Source organism: Buceros rhinoceros, unplaced genomic scaffold (genome assembly GCF_000710305.1).
Source record: "Buceros rhinoceros silvestris isolate BGI_N320 unplaced genomic scaffold, ASM71030v1 scaffold9228, whole genome shotgun sequence".
Taxonomy (NCBI): Eukaryota; Metazoa; Chordata; class Aves; order Bucerotiformes; family Bucerotidae; genus Buceros; species Buceros rhinoceros.
Window position 1 is genome coordinate 32,726 of NW_010427391.1, and position 19,165 is coordinate 51,890.

General features: G+C 37.0%; 1 protein-coding gene across 1 annotated transcript; it reads right to left on the reverse strand.

The window, feature by feature from the left end:
• Positions 1-714: 714 nt before the first annotated feature.
• PAWR (PRKC, apoptosis, WT1, regulator) lies at positions 715-7,206 on the reverse strand (the record flags this gene model as incomplete). Its single annotated transcript, XM_010141866.1, has 3 exons — positions 715-801; positions 5,535-5,639; positions 7,059-7,206. Coding segments are annotated over 3 exons (340 nt in total), but the record flags the coding sequence as incomplete, so codon positions are not given.
• Positions 7,207-19,165: the final 11,959 nt, after the last annotated feature.

Here is a 19,165-nt window from a genome sequence, read left to right on the forward strand (position 1 = left end):
AACAAACTGCAGTGCACAACTTCAATATGATTCTAAGAACTCATTAATGCTGATACCACAGATGATTTATTGGTTTTGTCGGTGGTTTTGTTTCTTTGTTTAATAAAACCTTCCCCTTTTGCCAAAATACTGTTATAAAGAAAAAAAAATTGCTACTCTCTACTATTCTCAGTCTTTCAGATACAGTAAATAAACCTCAACATACAAAAGTTTTTGAGCAAGTCTGCAAAATGTTATACACCAGTAATAAGACATCTACTTTACAGCTGTTTAAACAAAAAAGGAAATATTTCCCAAAATACATATTTTGGATCTGTGTAAACAAAGCTTATATGTATTGCTTCCATTCATTTCAAAAATATACACCCACATGGACTGAAAGTGATCTTGCTGCTATGAATCTTAAATTACTGTAATTTATCCAGATGTAATCTGAAGATACAAAACCCAAATATTTTTGAAGACAATATTTTGAAATACGTAAAAAATTTTCATTAATCTTACGTGAAAAGAAAGCTAAAAATATACTCCAAATTTGATGCCATTTCATCGAATGAAGAAGAAAGTACTATGAAAATAAACATTCATCTGGTTTCCTAACAATAAATATAAAGACAGTTATTATAACATACTGCAACACAGAAAGTATTACTATATTGACCTTAACGTTCAATCAGTAGTTTTTAAATCTCTCCTCATTGAGGCTTGAATCTTCTACCTTGTCAGCTGTCCAACAACTTTTAAGAGGGTTTTATTTTCTTGCTTCAGTTGTTCATTTTCATCTTCTATATCATCTAGGTCCTATGAATGGAAAAAGAAAAATAAACATTTCTCAGGACATAAATAGAAACTCTCAATTAGTAGCAGCAGGCATTTAGCATCTTAGCTCTGAAATTAAAAGGCTGGGCTTGAGAAGAATTAGTGTTACAGTAGCTACCCTTAAATCTGTTAAATCGGTCTTTTCCGAAATGTTACTGTAATTACAAAACGCTAATATTTTATTCCAATGTACAAACACCCTTGAATGGAAACATAATGAAAACTAAAGCTACAGTAGGAATTAATGAATCAAAAAATCATAATAGGATAGATGTGATTATTTTACTGGCAGATACAGAGAGTGTATTAGTCACCTATTGTCTCTGGTTCCCAGACTGTGCTTGTCTGCAACCATCCTGTTCACATAAACATGTCACTGGTTATTACTGCAAGACTTGCTCTGTTTTTTAAATTAAGTATCAAAATTTTCAGAAAAAGTACTGTCTGTCCACTTTTTTGGTTTTGTTTTCTGTGGAAAAAAAAAGGCATTTTGTAACTTCAGTCTAAACTGCAAGAAGGAGCAGTAATAATGGGTGTTTGAATAGATTACTCCCACCCCAAATGTTCATTCCTATTCCACCAATTATCCTATTTAACAAGGTCCCATTTCACTTCTTCATTTCCTATCAAGTCTTTTCAAGCCTTTAGAATAAAAACCAGTGAAACTGGCTGTTTAATGTAACCACTGCTTCAGTAAAAATAATTTAACTGTGCAAAAAAAAAAAAAACATGGAAGAAACTGATTGAGAACAAAAAATATGAAGTGACCTCAAGGACAGCACTTGAAGCAGGAAAAAGAAAGGCAGGTGAAGGAGGAAGAACTAGTATTCTCATCAGAGATATTAGATGCCTTTTGATTCATGTCTGCAAAACTCTACTGTGGCCATGCTAGATTAAACACAAAAACAGTGATGGAGAGACGATTTTCTGTCTCTTGTTCCTTTAGGTTGTTAAGCAGTGTTTGACTTACGGAGCCTACTTTCTTATTTCTTTTTAGTGCGATCAATCCAGAAGTGTTTGCTAGAGATGTTGTGTTTAATCAGTATAATGTTTTTTAAAAGTCTCTTCAGTTTGCCAAGCCAAAATCCATACCGCAATAACTTCACAATTACTTTACTGTTTTTGTAATGTGGAATCAAGAAATCACTAGCAGAAATTCCTCTTCCCCTCACAGAAATAATGCTGCATCACAGTATGAATGACTTCCAGAAAAAGCATTTGACCACTCCAGCATAACAGATACAAGTGACTTAAACACCTAAACATGGAAAGTTTGGATGGATGGCTACTATAAATACAGTTTTCTATGTAATTGTAAGAAACACACTTTTTTTTTTCTCTCATGCAGTTCAGATGAATAATCAGATGGAAGGGACAACACTTTAACAAAATATTTTTTTTTTAATTCAGTATACATCATACTGTGTTTGAACTTGTTAACCTAGCTATCAGATGCTTCAATTAAAACTTACCTAAACACCTTCTGTTTAAAATACCTGTATTTACTCAAAATAAAATATTAGAACTTTGTGGAATGTTCATGCTGCAAAATTAACATTCCAGAGACTACTGCAAGTAAGAGTTTCTTGAATATAGCCAGGAAAAATAACTATTGCAGTTTAAATACCTACAGAAATAATGGACTGAGACGTAGGTGGTTTTTGCCACTCTGCAATTTCAAGTTCAAAATTACAACACTAATTTATGCTTAATAGTAAAAAAGATGCAATGGCAGTAAAGCTTGGGCTTCACATACCAAAGAAACTGATAACTACACAACTGACTCTAACTGGATTGTAAACCCTCTCCGTCACTCTCTCCAAACACCCATTTAACTACAATGACATCTTAGTGAGGTCAGAGATGACCAAGCATAAACCAGTCGACAGCTGAACTTAGCCTACAAATATTTAGATGTCTTGAGATGCCTTTCCCTTCAAACATTTGAGAGGTTTATGAAGCAATCAGCCTTTTCTTACAAAAAACATGTCAGACATACTTTTATGGCTAATGTACTGGAGTGAAAGAATGCCATTTACGGCAGAAAGCTTTTTCCATTTCTCAATACAAATACAGCTCATGCTCTTTAAGTATCTTTGTGAGGTACTGAATGATCTCAATAAAACTATATTGTTACAATAAATAAATACATTTACTCAAAATGAGAAACGGTTTGCCAAGAAGTTTTCAGGATTTTTGGAAAAGCAGTTTTTCAAGTGTAACCCAGGATCTCTGTCAATGAAGGATGCATCCAAGTTATGAACTGACTGAAATATTTAGAAAGGGCATTTCTTTAAATATGAGGACAGAGCATTCAGAAGCTATGCAATAAAAAAGCATTTCAAAAAGTTATTTAGGCCCTTTCAGTTGAAATTCCACATCTGTGCAACCTAATGCATAACTGCATGTTTTGATTAATAGCAGAGATGGAGAAATATCATGAATATGTAGATGGTCATATTTAAAAACCCCTGTTTAGGTTACCTACCAGTAGAACCTTTTAAAAAGGTCTCTGCATAAGATCACTAAGTCAAGTCCTAAAGATTACTCCTCAGGACAACCTTTTATCTGGGCACAAGGCTGAAGGTCACAACTTTTCTTCCAAGGAAAGCATCCAGTCCTGATGCCAAGTCCACAGAGTAATGTTGCATGAAGAACAGATGGATGTCCAAGTGCTGCCTCTGACAAGTGCTGCCTGAGATCATAAACTCAGTTATGACAATAAACCTTAGGCAAATATGACTATCCCATTAACTTCCAAAACCTCCTGTCATGGGAACGATGCAGTATTTCTGTAGCTTTTCTACACCTTTCCTCTTTCTAAATCCAAATGAATAGCCAATATAGACGCAGCCATAAATCAAAAAGCTATTAAAAAAAAGTACAACTGCATCTGCTTTAATAGAAGCATCACCTGGAATCTGTTTTAATGGAAGTATCACATGCGTTCAAAGTTTTGTAAGAAGACAAATTATTATAACGGTCACAAAGTCAAAAGGCAGCTATTTCATCATTAACTTGCACTGCACTCAAGCTAACAGACAAATGTTATAGCTATGATAAATGCTGACCTGATGGAGAAAAAAAAAATAAGAAAATATTCTCTTCTGCATTTAAGAGAGGCCACACCTATGGACCACCAATAAACTGGCTTTATATACCTCATGGAACAGTACCATTTTAGTCATCTTAAAATAAAAAGGTTTTTGGAAGGAGTGTATTCTGCTTTGTGTTTTCTTTCCACAAAACAAGGAGAACTTGCCATCATCCTTCAACACAGGCAAGGCACAGGCACTGCTCGACTTCACTGCAAATGTTAAAGATGGTTTCTAGTCAGACACTCGATTGATTTAATTTAGGACATAGCAGGGAAAAAAAATAATGTTTCTGGAACAGCAAACCTTGCAAACAGTCAAAGTCCTAAAATACAAGCTTTCAGTGATTTAGGTTCTTTTGACTTGTTCTTTCTGAACTGAGTCAGGAAGTCAGGTGTGACTGGCACTATTAAGTAGCTTTGCCATCCATTATGTAGAAGGAATGAACAGTTGTCTTGACTGTAATAAGGTCATCAGCTTATATGTGACAGATCGTTTGCAGAACGGAAGAACAGCATGAAGACCAATTCTTCAATTAAAATAGAAACCTCTCCAAAAGACAACATTTATCCTACAAATTAACTTCCATCTTCGTAAAAAAAAAAAAAGGCGGAAGAAAAAAAGAGAAAATACAACCTCAACTACTTCAGCCTTGTAGACTAGTTTGCAAACTTCTGTTTTCCTCCTCTGCTATAAATGAATAGCGCAAAATGAAAGTTTATCACTATGCACATAGTGTTATTGCCTCCCTTCATTCCCAGATTAATTGAAGCCAGTTCTGAATTTTTTTTCTGAATTTTTATGTGAATACCTGCAACAGAGCAGAAGCATATTTCTCCAGCACCTCCAGGCTCTGCACCTCAGCCAGGAAGTGCAACATGAAGTCACTAATCCATTCAATAAAAGAGTTCCAGTCTTTCCTTATAACCAGGGCTTGTTCAAGTTGGTATATTCTGTCAGCTTTAGAACTACTCATACTGTCCCATTCCCAAACATGTCTCGCTCTTCTACCCCTCTTTTCCTGTCTACTCATCTTGCCTGAGGGATGCTAGCCCAAGCCTCTTGCATCCTTGCTTGTTCTGCCTCTATTTGGGGATGAACAATAAAGAGTGTGAGAATATGTGTCAGAACATAAAGCACTTACTCCCAAATCTTTCTAAGATTATTTGAACTATTATTAGTAATTAAAAACTGACTAAAATGAAATTAAACTTATAATTACTTTGTTCTACAAAAGTCTTGGGTAACAAGTAATTGAGAAAAACATCAAAACTCCAACTTAATTATTTCCTGGCATGCTACATACTGAATTTGGAAAGAAGAGGCAGCAAAGAACTCTTGCTATTGTAACATCATTCCACGAACATTTATAGCAACAAGAAATTAAAGTGTTCCAGTATCAGACAACTTATGAAAGTTAATCATGACAAACAGAATTAACCTGGAAAAAATAAAACTTATTGACATGCCTCAATAAGTTACACAAATATAAAAAAATCCCCACACTTAATTCTCTTCCAACCTTGCCCAGTGGATGTGGGTGCGTGAAGAGAAGCACAGAGAATGCAGATTCTTTTATCCCCTCTTTAGACAGCACCATATAAGAAAGTAGGCGCTTACTCTGTTTAATAAATCAATTTCTTCCTTCAGCTTTCCAATGAGTTCTTCTTTGTCTTGCATCATCTTCATTAATCTCGCATTCTCCTGTCTCTCTTTAGCAAGTTCCTAAAATCAGAATAAGCGATGAAGTTTGAAATTTAATTTTTTCTTTCAAGAGACGTTTCACGCTATTACCATTTAAAACAAAGAAGAAAAACCAATCCACACTTACCTATAATTCCTTTTCTACAGCAAGTCAAATCTGTATCTTCAAGCCCTTGAACTTCAAGAAGCTAAAGAATCACGTCTAAGAAAATATCTTACCCACAGCAAATCTGTGTGCTATCTCTGATTCCAGAGATTAAGTTTTAATTAATATTTAACTTAAGTATGAACCCAAAAATTGGATAGGGGCCCAAAACAGAAGTAAATAAAGTATCAGCTTCCGAATGTATTATACTGGGAGGGTTATTTCTTCTTTTTGTTGTTGTTTTGGGTTGGTTTTTTCGGGGGAGATGGTGAGTTTTATATTACCATTAGATCTGTGGGCCTGAATGTGAGCAACAATGAAAACATCCATTAGGAATTCAGTAAATCAGGCTCAAGATTCTGAAAGAAAGCCCTTAAATTTCCCTCTTTTTTTTGTGATACAGGCAGTTAGATTATTCCAGAAGGAAGCTGATTTGGAAGGGAGGATTACAGTGTGCCTCACTCAAATCAGGCTTCCCCAAGTCTGTTTTGTTTTTTTGTTTTTTTTTTTAAGAAAAAGCAATTTCTACAAATTATGCATTATTTTCATCCTTTCCATAAAAAGTCTATTGAAATTATGTTTACTTAGTAACTTTCATCCATATGAATTCAAGAATATTTGTCAAGTTTACCACAAAAATCCGCTTTAGAAGAAGATGGAGAAGCCAATAATAGATTACACTGATGACATTACTTCACGAAATACTGTTTTAGGTGAAAAACTCAGCTTTACCATTGTTACATTTTCCTAAAATTGCTTCTATGAGGAATGTCTAAAATAATTAAAACTTTGCTTTAAACACATTTTTCATATGTTTAAATATTTAACAACCGGATAGCAATTAAATTTCATATTTCAGTACATAAAAAAAAAATAAAATCGAAAACAAGTAGTAGACCAGAAGCAGGCTCGATAATTTGCAGAGCAGCCAGTGAGCTCCCTCTTCCCCCAGGTTATGTCCCCTGTGTTGGTGCATCACAAGGTACATATGAGACACACGCAGAGTGCTGCTGGGCTCTCTTAAATGTATTATCTTTAGTATTTCTTACTTGTATACCAAATGAAAACTAAACAATTGTTATTACAAAGTTCACATTCTTCTCAGTCTATAAAAAGCCTCTGACTATACATTTTTATAGACATAACTATCTCTGCTTCAAACATCCAGCATCACGTCTATCCGTACTTGAAACATTTAGCATCATGTCTACATATTTTACTTGTAAATTTCCCCATGGAGTTTCAAAAGCACTTTATTTCAGATGTATGCTATGCAGTCATTAGTTGGTAGTTACCCTTTCAAGTTCCTCAATCCTCTTTTCCAAAGCATTACATGGTATGGAACTGCCAGAAGAATTTGCATCTCTGCTGTATCTGCTGTAAGTTGTCCTTTCTGTTCGGGAATATCTGTTTGGAGCATCATCTTCTGGTGCATTAGCTGTGCTACAAAGGCAAAGAGCAAGGCAGACATCTATTTATATATTTAACAAAATGGAAATGATAGAAGTAACAAGAAGTGCTTTCTAAAGCACTCAATAAGTCAGTCTAATAAAATGCAAAGAACTTATTTCACAGCTCTTGTGTGGCTGAGAAGTCCATAAATTCACTGCCTCAAGGAGTCAAATACTTGGATAATGCAGCTCTCATCACACAAGTAATCATCTTTAAACACATACTTATCTCATCTTATTTTTAAAGATTTAGAAGTTTTATGAACTGTGCGCATTAATAACCTAAATATAAAAAAAAGAATTAAAATATGTTTGAGAAGTCAAGCATTTTCCAAGTCACAAATTTAAGTGTTCTTCCCATAGCTATTTTCTCCCTAATAGCAGTATTATTTACCTTCAATTTGGAATCTAATGAATAACTAAAAGCTGCAGAACAGAGTGCCCTGGGACCAGGCAGAGAGATACAGATCTTTCCCTCCTCAATCCACCAAAACCACACTTCTTAGACTTTCAAAATATACAGCTAAACAGCGAAAGACAGAAAAAAAAAAAAAAAAGACAAACCCAAACCCCTTGCTCAGTCTTCACCAGAATAATCAAATGGAGACACTCAAAAGCGATCTGTACACTGTGCTGAACAACCTGCTCTAGGTGGCCCTGCCTCAGCACGGGCGTTGGGCAAGATGCTGTCCAGAGGTCCCTTCCAACCTCTAGCAGCCTGTGATTCTGTGAAATCGCACAGCTGAAATATGTATACAGTGGTTTTCTGGAGCTCTTAGGAAAAGAATGAAAAGCACTACGAGTATCCCTACAACATTTTCTTTAAAAAATAGAAGAGTATATGATTAATGTGTTCATTTACCAGTTTTGCATTTCGTAACTCTATAAAACCCCTGCTGACGATGTGCAAATCTAGATGGATACAGTGCAAATCAAAAGCAGGAGTATCTGGCAAAAGGATGTCTTTTCGTGGATATAAATATTGTTTTGCTCTAGTATGTGTGAAGTTTCCAAGGCACACTGACACAATTGTAAGGAATTTTGTAGCTTAATGTTATTACCATATTTAGCACTGTTTATTCTTCATCTAGAAGATTTTTTAAAAAAACATTTCTAGGACCGGATATGCATGTTGCAACACAGCTTTATGAGAAATATTTTAACTTAACTCTATAAATTCTAGATTATTTAGCTTTCTGAAAGATCTGTTAATGTCTCCAGGATAGACCATGCAAAAAAGGCTCAATTTTTCATCACTAAAAAATTAACTCTTTTGCCAATATACTGGAGTATCTAACCTCATCTTCAGTGAGTGATACTGGCAGATGCTCCTACAGGAAAGATAGAAGAAAGAATACCTAGACAGGACGGGTTTCTAATAATGAAAATTTAGACATCACCTGTGTTTTCCCCAAAACTCACACTCAGAAATTTCCTCACCTATTCCACTGGGAAGCAGACACATCTGAACACATTCCTTTTCACTATCAGCAAGTACAAAGGACATATCATGAAGACTTCCAGGAAATGGGATTTTAAAGAACTTTTAAGGAGGTCTTAGTACATAACCTAACACAAGGAATGTGACAGATACAAAGTTCATTATTTTGGATGTTATAACCGATGTCCAGCACACACCAACAGCAAAAAAGGTACCAACCGAGACACAGCAGACATAACTTTCACAAAGAACTCAATTTTAGTCTTCAGATACAATGTCACTTTGAGAGCCTTAAACAAGAAAGAAAACTTGATCTAGAATAATAGTTATCACTCAAGTTGGTGTCTATGCTTTATTAAGAGAAAATACCTATCAACCAGCCCCTAAAAAGATACCTCTATGGAAATAAACCTGTATATGTATTTATAGATATACTTTGTATTTATAAATAAGTAACAACAATAATAATACTAAGAATACTACTAATAATCTGTCCAAACCAAAAAGCTTTGTGTACTAGTAAGAAACCAAACTGGGGTTATACCTTCTTTTGGCGAGGAAGGGAAAAGTGAATGCATGTGACAGCAGAACCAGTTTAGTTCGAGACTGAACTGTAACCTTGCTTCCTTCACTTCCTACCTGAATAAAGGTTTACAAAACTTGGAAGTTGCTGGGATCTTACAAAAGGTATGGAAAAAAAAAAAAAAAAGAAAGCCTATATGTACATTGGGTGGTCAAAAGTGGTCATTAGCACCAGACAAAAAATTACAGGGGTCTGCCAGTTGAAAAAAATTAAAGCCATTGCTCAACAATGCAGTTCAAAATCTATTCCACTTTTTAGCATTAAAGTAACTTATGCATGTGCGACTGTTTCAGCACTTGCAGTTGAAGCATCTAGACACAGACTGTGGCTGCAGGAATCAGTAAATTATTTATTTTAAATTATTTTTCAAGAAGAGTGAGAGGGTACTTGTAGCCATACATACACTGGATTAGAGTGTCCACCTGGAGAGTACTAAATGAGAATGCATCTGGATAGAAACATCCCTCACTACTGCTTCGAAAGGGCATACTGGACAAGATGTTTAACAAAATTCAACTTGTCCTATCAGCTTACTTTCAATTAGCCACTGTCAAAACCTCATTTTTAAAGTGTATTCCTGTTGAAAACAGTTTTAAAAGTGCATTCCTGATGGAAACAGAAAACTTAAGATTTGCTTTTGGAAGTTTTTTCTGGCTGTACTTAAATAAAAATCATACAGCAAAATCAATCCAAACCACCGTTTGACTGCTCTTACAGAGAAATAAAAGGCAGGTTTAACAGCCATATTACAAAAAGGTAGAATAAATCTTGCTCCTTCCAATGTCTCCTTGGTTCTTTCAATGTTTTCCTGAAGCACTGTCCAAACTGCAATTTCATCCAATTAAAATCACCCAGCCGAAACCAAATTACATTGACTTCAACTACAACACATCTATTTTTACTGCCAGAAGCTTGTAACTATACTTGATTTGGAAACTCCTAATTAATTATGTCACTGAAACACAGTAAGTTGCCAACAGCTTCTTCGGAAGAATGAGCAAAAGACGGTATTTCTAAATAGGCCACCTTGGACTTCCGTTACTTCAGGCTGCTTAAGGAAAGTCCATGCCTTTCAGAGGTGGGCTAAGGAAGGGCTGGCTATCTTGTCTCCTCTACAGCTGCACACTCGTAGCCTCTCCCACTTTTCCTGGCTCTGGCCTTCAGGTGACTGAGCAGGAAACCATTCAAGGAGCTAATGCAGCAATCCAACAGCCCAGCAAAGGAAGCCATCAACTTTCAGCCACAGTATTTCCCCAAAACATCACTATGTCCAGTTGCACAAGCACAAAGGACAGTGAGGAACTGCAGCTGGCTTAACTTAGACCTCCAGAAGCTTCTACAGAAATAAACCCTAAGTGCTCCTGCCTTCTCATAACATCAGCACTGGCTGAAAAGGGCATAAAAAGTCACGAAAAGTACTTTCAGCGACTCCTTTCTGTTTTAAGCTTTCCTATCTGCATAGTAGTGGTCCTAATGTAACAAACTAGATGAGTCAATGCTTCAGTAACTAACCCTCACTGCAAAACTCCCAAACAGAGGTGAGCAGGCAAGCCTAGGCATAGTGTTATGAAACTTTGCAGCTGTATTTTTTTTTTAATTAGTGAGACCATGGTTAGTATGATGGAATGTAAAATGTTACAGTTTAAGCTTTGCAGTAATCTAAAACACACTGAGCAAGAAGAGAATTTTAGCGGCACTATAGTATTTCCCTCAGAGCACCTCCAATGAGTGCTCTGAAGCACAAGCTTCTTCTCTTCTTGTGATCTCCCTCATTTATTTTTAAGCCCTTGCATGAATGTTAAATTCAAGTACAATGCAGTCTTTCAGAATTAGTGGGCAAGGGTCTCTACCTGTCGGGTTCCATGTTAGTGTGCCATACTACCCTAAAAGAGAGGGGAAAAAAACCTCTCTGACATTTTGTCTGGAAGCCATAAACCATACCGTATTGTATTCATTTCCAGTAGTAAACAAATCTGTAAGAAAAACTCACCCCTGAACCACCAAGAGATTTTAATCTAACTCTTTCTGTAAACTGATCCAGCCTAATCTGTCTGATCCATGAACCATGCAAAAATCTTCTGAGTTATTTTAAATCCTGATTTGCAAGGTTTCCTTTTCAAGTTAAGACAGTTCTAAAAAACCTAAATTGGTTTAAAAGTTACTAGACAGTCTTAAAAATAAGATGCTAAAACAAACTCTCTGTGCTTGTAAAAATATTCCTATGTCCACATACATATCTTGCTTTACTGCTACTTGCAAACTAACTTTTCAGTTCACAAAACAGAAGAGAAAGGTAATTCCTGTTTACATGTAGATTCCAGTCAAATATTTCAATAAACAGAACACACTTTGTCCTTCTTTTGTTTGAGAAATCAGTGATGACACCACCTACACTGATAGCATCAGACCTGAACCGGAGAACCATTCTTGCTAATGGCAATGTGCTTATTGCTTTAAAACTATCTACTCAGGAAGGAGTACAAAAACTGGTAGACCCAGTTACAGTAATAGTAGTTTGGAACGGCCAAGATGAGGCATATCACCTTAAGAAAAGCTTAGAGGAAAATGAAAGATGAGGAAGTTGATATGGATATTGGCTATTAGAACTGAAGGATACTTATACATTTTAATTACATTACGCTCACAGTCAGGACAGATGGCTGATCTCAACTCCCTAATGCTCTCATGAACATGTTCTGTGGCCTTCATGTCAGCATGACCCTGAAGGTTCTAGTCATGTTTTTAATAGATCTTACAGTACCACTGCAGTTCACAACAGAATCATCACTTTCTTTGAAGAATATTTTATGCAGTTAATCATGCAAATACAAAGGAAACGCCCCATAAATTTTTGGGGTGTAAATGTGCACATTTTTGAAGTAAATTCAGAAAAGTCTACAATTATAGACTAAGATCCTCATTCCAAACTTTTATTTGCTTTACTGTATAAGGAGACATGCTCAGTTTGTCCAAGTCAGCCAGAAGAAGAATAACACAACAGCAGCCAGCAGAGTTCATTTGTAAACATGTATTCCAGTCAATGGACACTCAGTGAAATGGGTTTCTCAGTGATGTAATACAAGTGTTTAACCATGGATTGCTGCATCTATATAAGGCAAAGTAGCCACTGGGGCTGATTAAATAGGTAGTAAAATCTGTGCAATGCCTTGAGCTCTGGAACTTATTGAGAGAACAGCAATTCCAGGAGAACACAGAGCACAGATCCTTCTTCTTGCTCTTAAGTTTCTCTTGTCTTGTTAGGTCCAGGAGGGTGGGTATCTCAATGCAGATATGAGAAGAGATAGGCAGGGATAGGGCAGGGAAAGGGAAGCTACCGAAAGCCCAAAATGGACAAGTAACCCAGGACTAGAAGTCAGAAGAGGACAGAGGATGGAGACAAAACAGGAAAAAAGCCCAGGAAATCACAAAAACAACAAAGAGAAGACTAGGACATCAATGGTTAAAGAGAAAGGGCAAGAGTGCAGAAAGAGTGCTTAATTAGGGTAGGAAACGGAAAGCAGTGAAGTGAACCAAAATGCCAAGATGAAGAGGAGTCACTTCTGATGAGGAACAACTGGGGAAGAGGGAGAAGGCTGAAGAGGAAAAGCAGTAGTAAAGAGGGAAAAAAATGACCTGAAAATTTCTGGTAAATAATGCCTTCTTTCCACAGCGGAGGAAGTCCATAACAGAGCCCAAGATTATAGGAAAATATGTTTTGACTTTTCCTGCCATAGATCTATAAAGTCTACTAACAATCTCTTCCCCACCCACAAAGTACTGACTACCTGTAGTCAGAGTAATGCATGTAACAGTTTTAAATGGGATCTCAGAGCAGCCCTATCTAAGAACATGCTTTGCTCACAGTTTGCTTTGAAAATCTAAGGAGTACACCCAAAACTATTGAAAACACATGAAGTTGAACATATTTGAGCCTTCAAGCAGCTTACGGTCTCAATTCAACCTTCTGGCATCCACATTCCAGTTTTTGATGTAACCACAAAACGGAATTTTCAGCTCCCAAAGGACTTTTACTATATTTGGGACTTAAGTGAGATGAGTGATCTGAGTTAAGTATTACTGTAGAGGAGGCTGTTTTCTGAAAGACCTTCCCTTACTGAAGATGTTGGAAAGGGCAAAGAAACCAAACAGTGGCAGAACAGAAAAGGACTATGGTCGTGACTCCTTTAGCACTCACACCTGAAAGTTGAGCCACTGGGAGACATATTTTGTTCAAGTACTCCCACATGAAAAATTACTTCAGGGGAGATAACAATTTTCCAATGAAGAGGAAAATCAATAGAAACTGTTAACGCTAATCACAGTGCACATTGTATACCTCATGGAGGTACAGTTAGAATAAAACCCACTTAGTATTTGTGAGCACTAGGCACTGTGCTGACTGAACAGGGATAATCCTTTGTTTTCAATGTGAGGGTTAAAGACAATGCGGTGAGTATGATAAATGGCAACATACGTAACAAAACATTGAACAACAGCCCACAGCAAGTCAGATTCCTCCTGAATATGATGTCAGGCCTGAGGGGTAAGTTGATGAATAAAGAATATACATCCCACATATAACTAAAGCTGACTGAACGAAGATGCACAAACAACTCTGATTTTAGCACTTCCTAGCTTTGGCATTTCCCATTTTTGCAATGCTAATCAGAAGAATTAGCTTATTTTCAAATAAGCTATGAATGTGATTGTGCAAACTTCTATTTATTATTACCCCCCACATAATCAAGTTTTTGCAAGTGAGTGAGTATATATAGCATGTGAACAGAGTAAAGATAAGGTTTACAGAAAGCCACAAAGCACTATGACACACACCAGTAAGTATTCGACAGATACAAATAGCAATGAAATTCTGCACAGGGACTGAAGAGGAAGTGGAGACAACTAAAATTGTTTTGATTAATAAGAAAGTAATCATGAAGTTATATAGTTATTAAGGTTGTGACAGTAAGTCCATCCATTCTGCAGTGACAAAGTGATTAAAAAAAACCCCTACAGCAATAAAAAAATATCACTCAGCTAGGTTTATTAGAACCCAGTAATATAAATACGAAAGACAGCACCACGATAAGAAACCTAAAGCAAAACCGGATATGGTGGGGGGTTTGGGGGTTGGGTTTTTTTTTGGTTTGGTTTGGTTTTTTTACAATGAGGGTGGTGAGACAGTGGAACAGGTTACCCAAGGAACTTGTCCACCTCATCACTGGAAGTGTTCAAGGGCACACTGGAGGGGGCTTTGATCAACCTAACTTAGTGAAAGATATTCCTGCCCGTGGCAGGGGGTTTGAACTTTGAAAGCACCTTCCAACACAAACCATTCTATGATTCTGTAAGTGAACAAGTCTGAGGGGTGGAAAATACACCAGTGAAGACTATGTAATCATAGGTGGTCTTTGCACTTAATTCCACAGCCAGGATGTAAATACACAGAGAAATTAAAGACCTACTCATTTTACCTGAGTAAAGGATATCTAAAAGAGAACACATTCATGTGTCAAATAAAAGTATATTTACACAAAAGCCTAGCTTCAATTGACTTATTTTAGACCTCATGTTGACCGTTGTATTTTCCTAACAATTGTGATATTTGTGTCAATATTAATTCCACATGGACAAAAAATTCACACATTGATCAGGTGCATCAAGAGCTTTTTTTGATTGAACAACCTGAGTAATGACCAGGGTAACACCTGGCTCAAAGATAAACAAATAACAAACAGGACATGGTATGTGTGGGCAGCATTCCCTACAACTGAGACAGTAGAATGACAAAACCATAGACTTTTCTTTCAATATTACTGTGGAGAGCAACAAAACTAACTTCAGAAGATGGTGGTTCACAAATTAACCATGAAGCTACCAACTCCTAGGTGATTTGTAGTCAAGTTAGACATTTGCTTGGGAAACTGTTCTCCACTAGTAAGACCCAGCAAGATGCTACCTGAATTTATTTTAAAATACTAACATAATAGAGGAGTTTGGGTAAGTTTGCTGTGCTTCTCAGGTCCTTACCCCAGACTCACGCTATGTATCTACAGTAGCAGTATGATGACCTCTACTACAAACACCCATCTAATCAGCTTTACTTCTGGGAGAATTATATATTTAAAGAAATGTGTTGTGCATAAAGATCTCATACCTTTTATACCTGCTTGAAACCATCCTGGAGGAGTCCTAAAAGAAACAGAAAGGAAAAACTGATTAACATTTTTCTTGTATTTGTACCTCCAAAACACTTCATCACTTGATAGTAAAGTGAAGCCTGTAGTTAAGAGCAGGAGGCCCATGCCTGAAACAGCTGTTGCGTAATTCAGTTTTGCGCTATTTTGCTGTCGGGAATAGCCAGAAAACCAGGATTACTGACACCATGTTACTACTTTTGAACACCAGCTCAGAACCCTTAAATGATAGCTTCTGGTTACATCTTAAAACCAGATGCACTTACTCCATGCCCCAGCATCCAGAATATGCATCTCACCAAAACAGTATACAACTTGCCACCATACACCTTCACTACCACTACTAATATGGAAACTCGTGTGCACTTTGATAGCAACAGAGCAAAACTGTTCTGATTCCTCAGCACCACTGCCAACCTTCTAGACAGAAGAAAAAATGAAGTTGGCAAGTAGTCAGGGTTGAGACCCAAAACAATTTATTACGCATCGTTTTGGTAATGGTAACTACAGGTATGCTCTTTGCCATGCTAACCCAGGTGTTGCAACCTGGGTCACCTCAGTTTCTCTCAGGGTAACTGAAGTGGTCTTCTGGCATTTGCTGCTAAGCAGGTAGGCTAGAAGTCTGTACTTGGACATTTCATGCACTCAGATGTCAGACAGTGACTTGTCAAGCTATGGAAAGTCAATTTCTAGGTCACTGCTTCCTAAGCACCTGCAGAGGCTTAATGCATTCTTGACTACAAACATCTCCTTTGACTGCTATTTGGAAATGACCTTAACAAATGAAATAGTGAGAATCGGAATACATTTAAAACAGAAATACAGATTTTAAATACCAGTTCAACAGTGCAAGAGCTGTGCATCTTGCTCTTCAAAGATACATACATGGATTAATTGCAGATTACAAGTCTTACCATATTTTTTCTAGCTTAAGGTAAAGAATTTCATTACTTTTCAGATTCCCACAATGCAGTTAGATGCAGTAAAATTACATTTTTAATTTGAAAAAAAAAAACCATGGCTTTTATTCTGGCTCTGTAAAGATGGAAATTGAAACAAAAAGAACAATGGGGCTCATTTATTGTTATACAAACCTAGGAAAAACATCAATGCATTACACAGAAATGAGAAAACTTGAAAGAATATATTTGCATCAATAGTGCTACGCTTGCAGCTTCCCAATACCAGTCTGATCACATAGAAAAATTAAGACATGTTTCAACTGGTAAATGCTGTCTCAGATTAGACAGACTAAGTCCACAAATATTTTTTAGGATGTTGTAAGAAGAACATGAACCAATTATTTTATTAGTCAGAGACAAAACTCCCCCCAGCATCAGCAAATATTAGGTAAAAAGTGAGGAAAGAATATTTAAGGAGTCAATGAACTGAACAATTGCCTTTACTGGCAAAACATGAAATTCTGTCTATTTATGACAATAACTGCCGACAAAGGAATAAATGAGTTCTCAAAACAAGACGCAAGAAAAATTCCATCCACTCTGAAAATCCTACAAAACTTTAGACTACCTTCATTGATCAGAGCATTAATGTATTTGTACGTAAATAAACAAGCTAAAAAAACGGGATCAAAATAATATTATTTTATTACAGAAAATCTTAAAGTGCATTTTATTTTATAAAGCATTTTAAACTTCTTCATTACCTGCTACACTTCCCCTAATACAAGCAGAACAACAATATTCAAAATTAAGTCATGGGATTTATTTAAAGAAACCCACAAAGTGGTGTAAAATAGCTGTTTTAACACTGGTAACTATTTTATCACTGATGACAGCATCTGAAAAGTAGCGATTCACAGCTATGAAACAGCAACTTAATTTCACCTCTAAAAGGGCAAGGACACAGAAATTTAAATAGTACTATTTTAAAGTTTACTAAACGGACTTTATCTTTGAAAGGTCATGGCAGTAGGGGGAGGTTTCTCAGGTCTGGAAGAAGTAAATGTCACTCCTATCTTCAAGAAGGAAGATCCAGGGAACTATGGGCCAATCCTTACCTCAGTCCCTGAGTAGGTGATAGAACAAAACCCAGAGGACAAGAAGGTGAAATCAGCATGGATATGTGAAGTGGAAATCATGCCTGACTGACTTCACAGCCTTCTACAACAGGTTGACTGGCTTAGTGGATGAAGGGGGAGCAGATGATGTTTATCTCAGTTGTAGCAAGGCTTTCACCACTTCCCACATAACACACGTATAGGCAATCTGCTGAAATATGGACCAGGTAAGTAGACTGTGAGGTCCAATGAAAAGTCACGGGACTACTGGGCCAAAAGGGTTATGAAGGGCAGCACGAAGTCCAGCTAGAAGCCAGTCAATTGACAGGGGTCATTAATGACCCAAGTGTTGGAACAAAGAGCACCCTCAGCAAGTTCACAGACTACACAAAACTTGGATGAGCAGTAAATAATAAATCAGATGGTTGTGCTGCCATGCAGAGGGACATTGACAGGCTGGAAAATGGGCTAGCAGAGACCTCATGATGTTCAAAAAAAGGGAAATGAAAAGTCTTGCACCTGGGGAGGAATAATGTCAAGCACCAGTACATGCTGTGGACTGTTTGAAAAGCTGCTCTGCAGGTGGACACCAAGTTGAACACGAGCCTCACTGAGCCCTTGCAAAGGCAGCCAATAGCATTTTCAGGATGCACTGCCATCAGATCAAAGGAGATGACCCTTTCTCTCTGCGCAGCCCTGATGAGACTGCAGCTGGAGTGCTGGGTCCAGTTCTGCGCTTCTCAGTATGAGAAAGACATATTGCAAAAAGTCCAGCAAAGGGCCACACAAATAATTAAAGGTTTGGAGCATCTGAGACATGAGGAGAAGCTGCAAGTGCTGGGAATGTTCAGCCTGGAAAAGAGAATGCTCAGGAGGTATTTTGCCAATGTGTATCAACACCTCACAGGGTAAAGAAGATGAAGTCATACACCACTGTGCCCAGCGAAAGGATGAAAGACAATGAAAGGAAACTGAAATACAGGAAATTCAACTTAAACATAAGAAAATACTTTCTTACTGTAAGATTAAACACTGAAGCAGGTTGCTTGGAGAGGTTATGGAGTTTCTATCCACAGAGATAATAAAAACTCAGCTGGCCACAGCCCTGAGCAATTTGCTGTAGTTGATTCTGCTTTGACTGCAAGGATTGGACTAGAGACTTCCTAAGATCCCTTCCAGCCTTAATGATTCCATGCTTCTGCTCTGCTCATCTGAGTTTTCCATCTGCATTCTTCTCTTAGGTTAGTGAGTTTAAGTGAACACATACCTAACATGAGGTCACTTCAGAGGATTTCACTCTGCCCTCTAACACTGTTAATCTAGGGACTTGCCTATCTGAACTTCTACATAGAGAGGATTGTAATGGGGCCTCATTTTCAGCCTTAAGACAGTCAACAATTGTGAAAAGATTCAAACAATTTAATTTAATATGCTAAGATATGTATTCTCTGTATACAAGAACTGCAATGCCTTATCAGTAATATCAGTCTTGGTGGTGACAGTCTTGGAAACATCTTGGTTGTCCCACTAGCCACAGACAAGTGGTTCAACCCTCTTTTTAAGCTTGGATGGAGAGAGACACGTAGGTGACTGGGTCAAAATTTTGCCTAACTGTAGTCTGTAGATACAACTCTTGCAATAAAGTAGGAACTCTGGGCTCTAAGCTGTTTCCTTTTTTAAATAGCTTCTTTTTCAGGAAAAAGCTGAAGT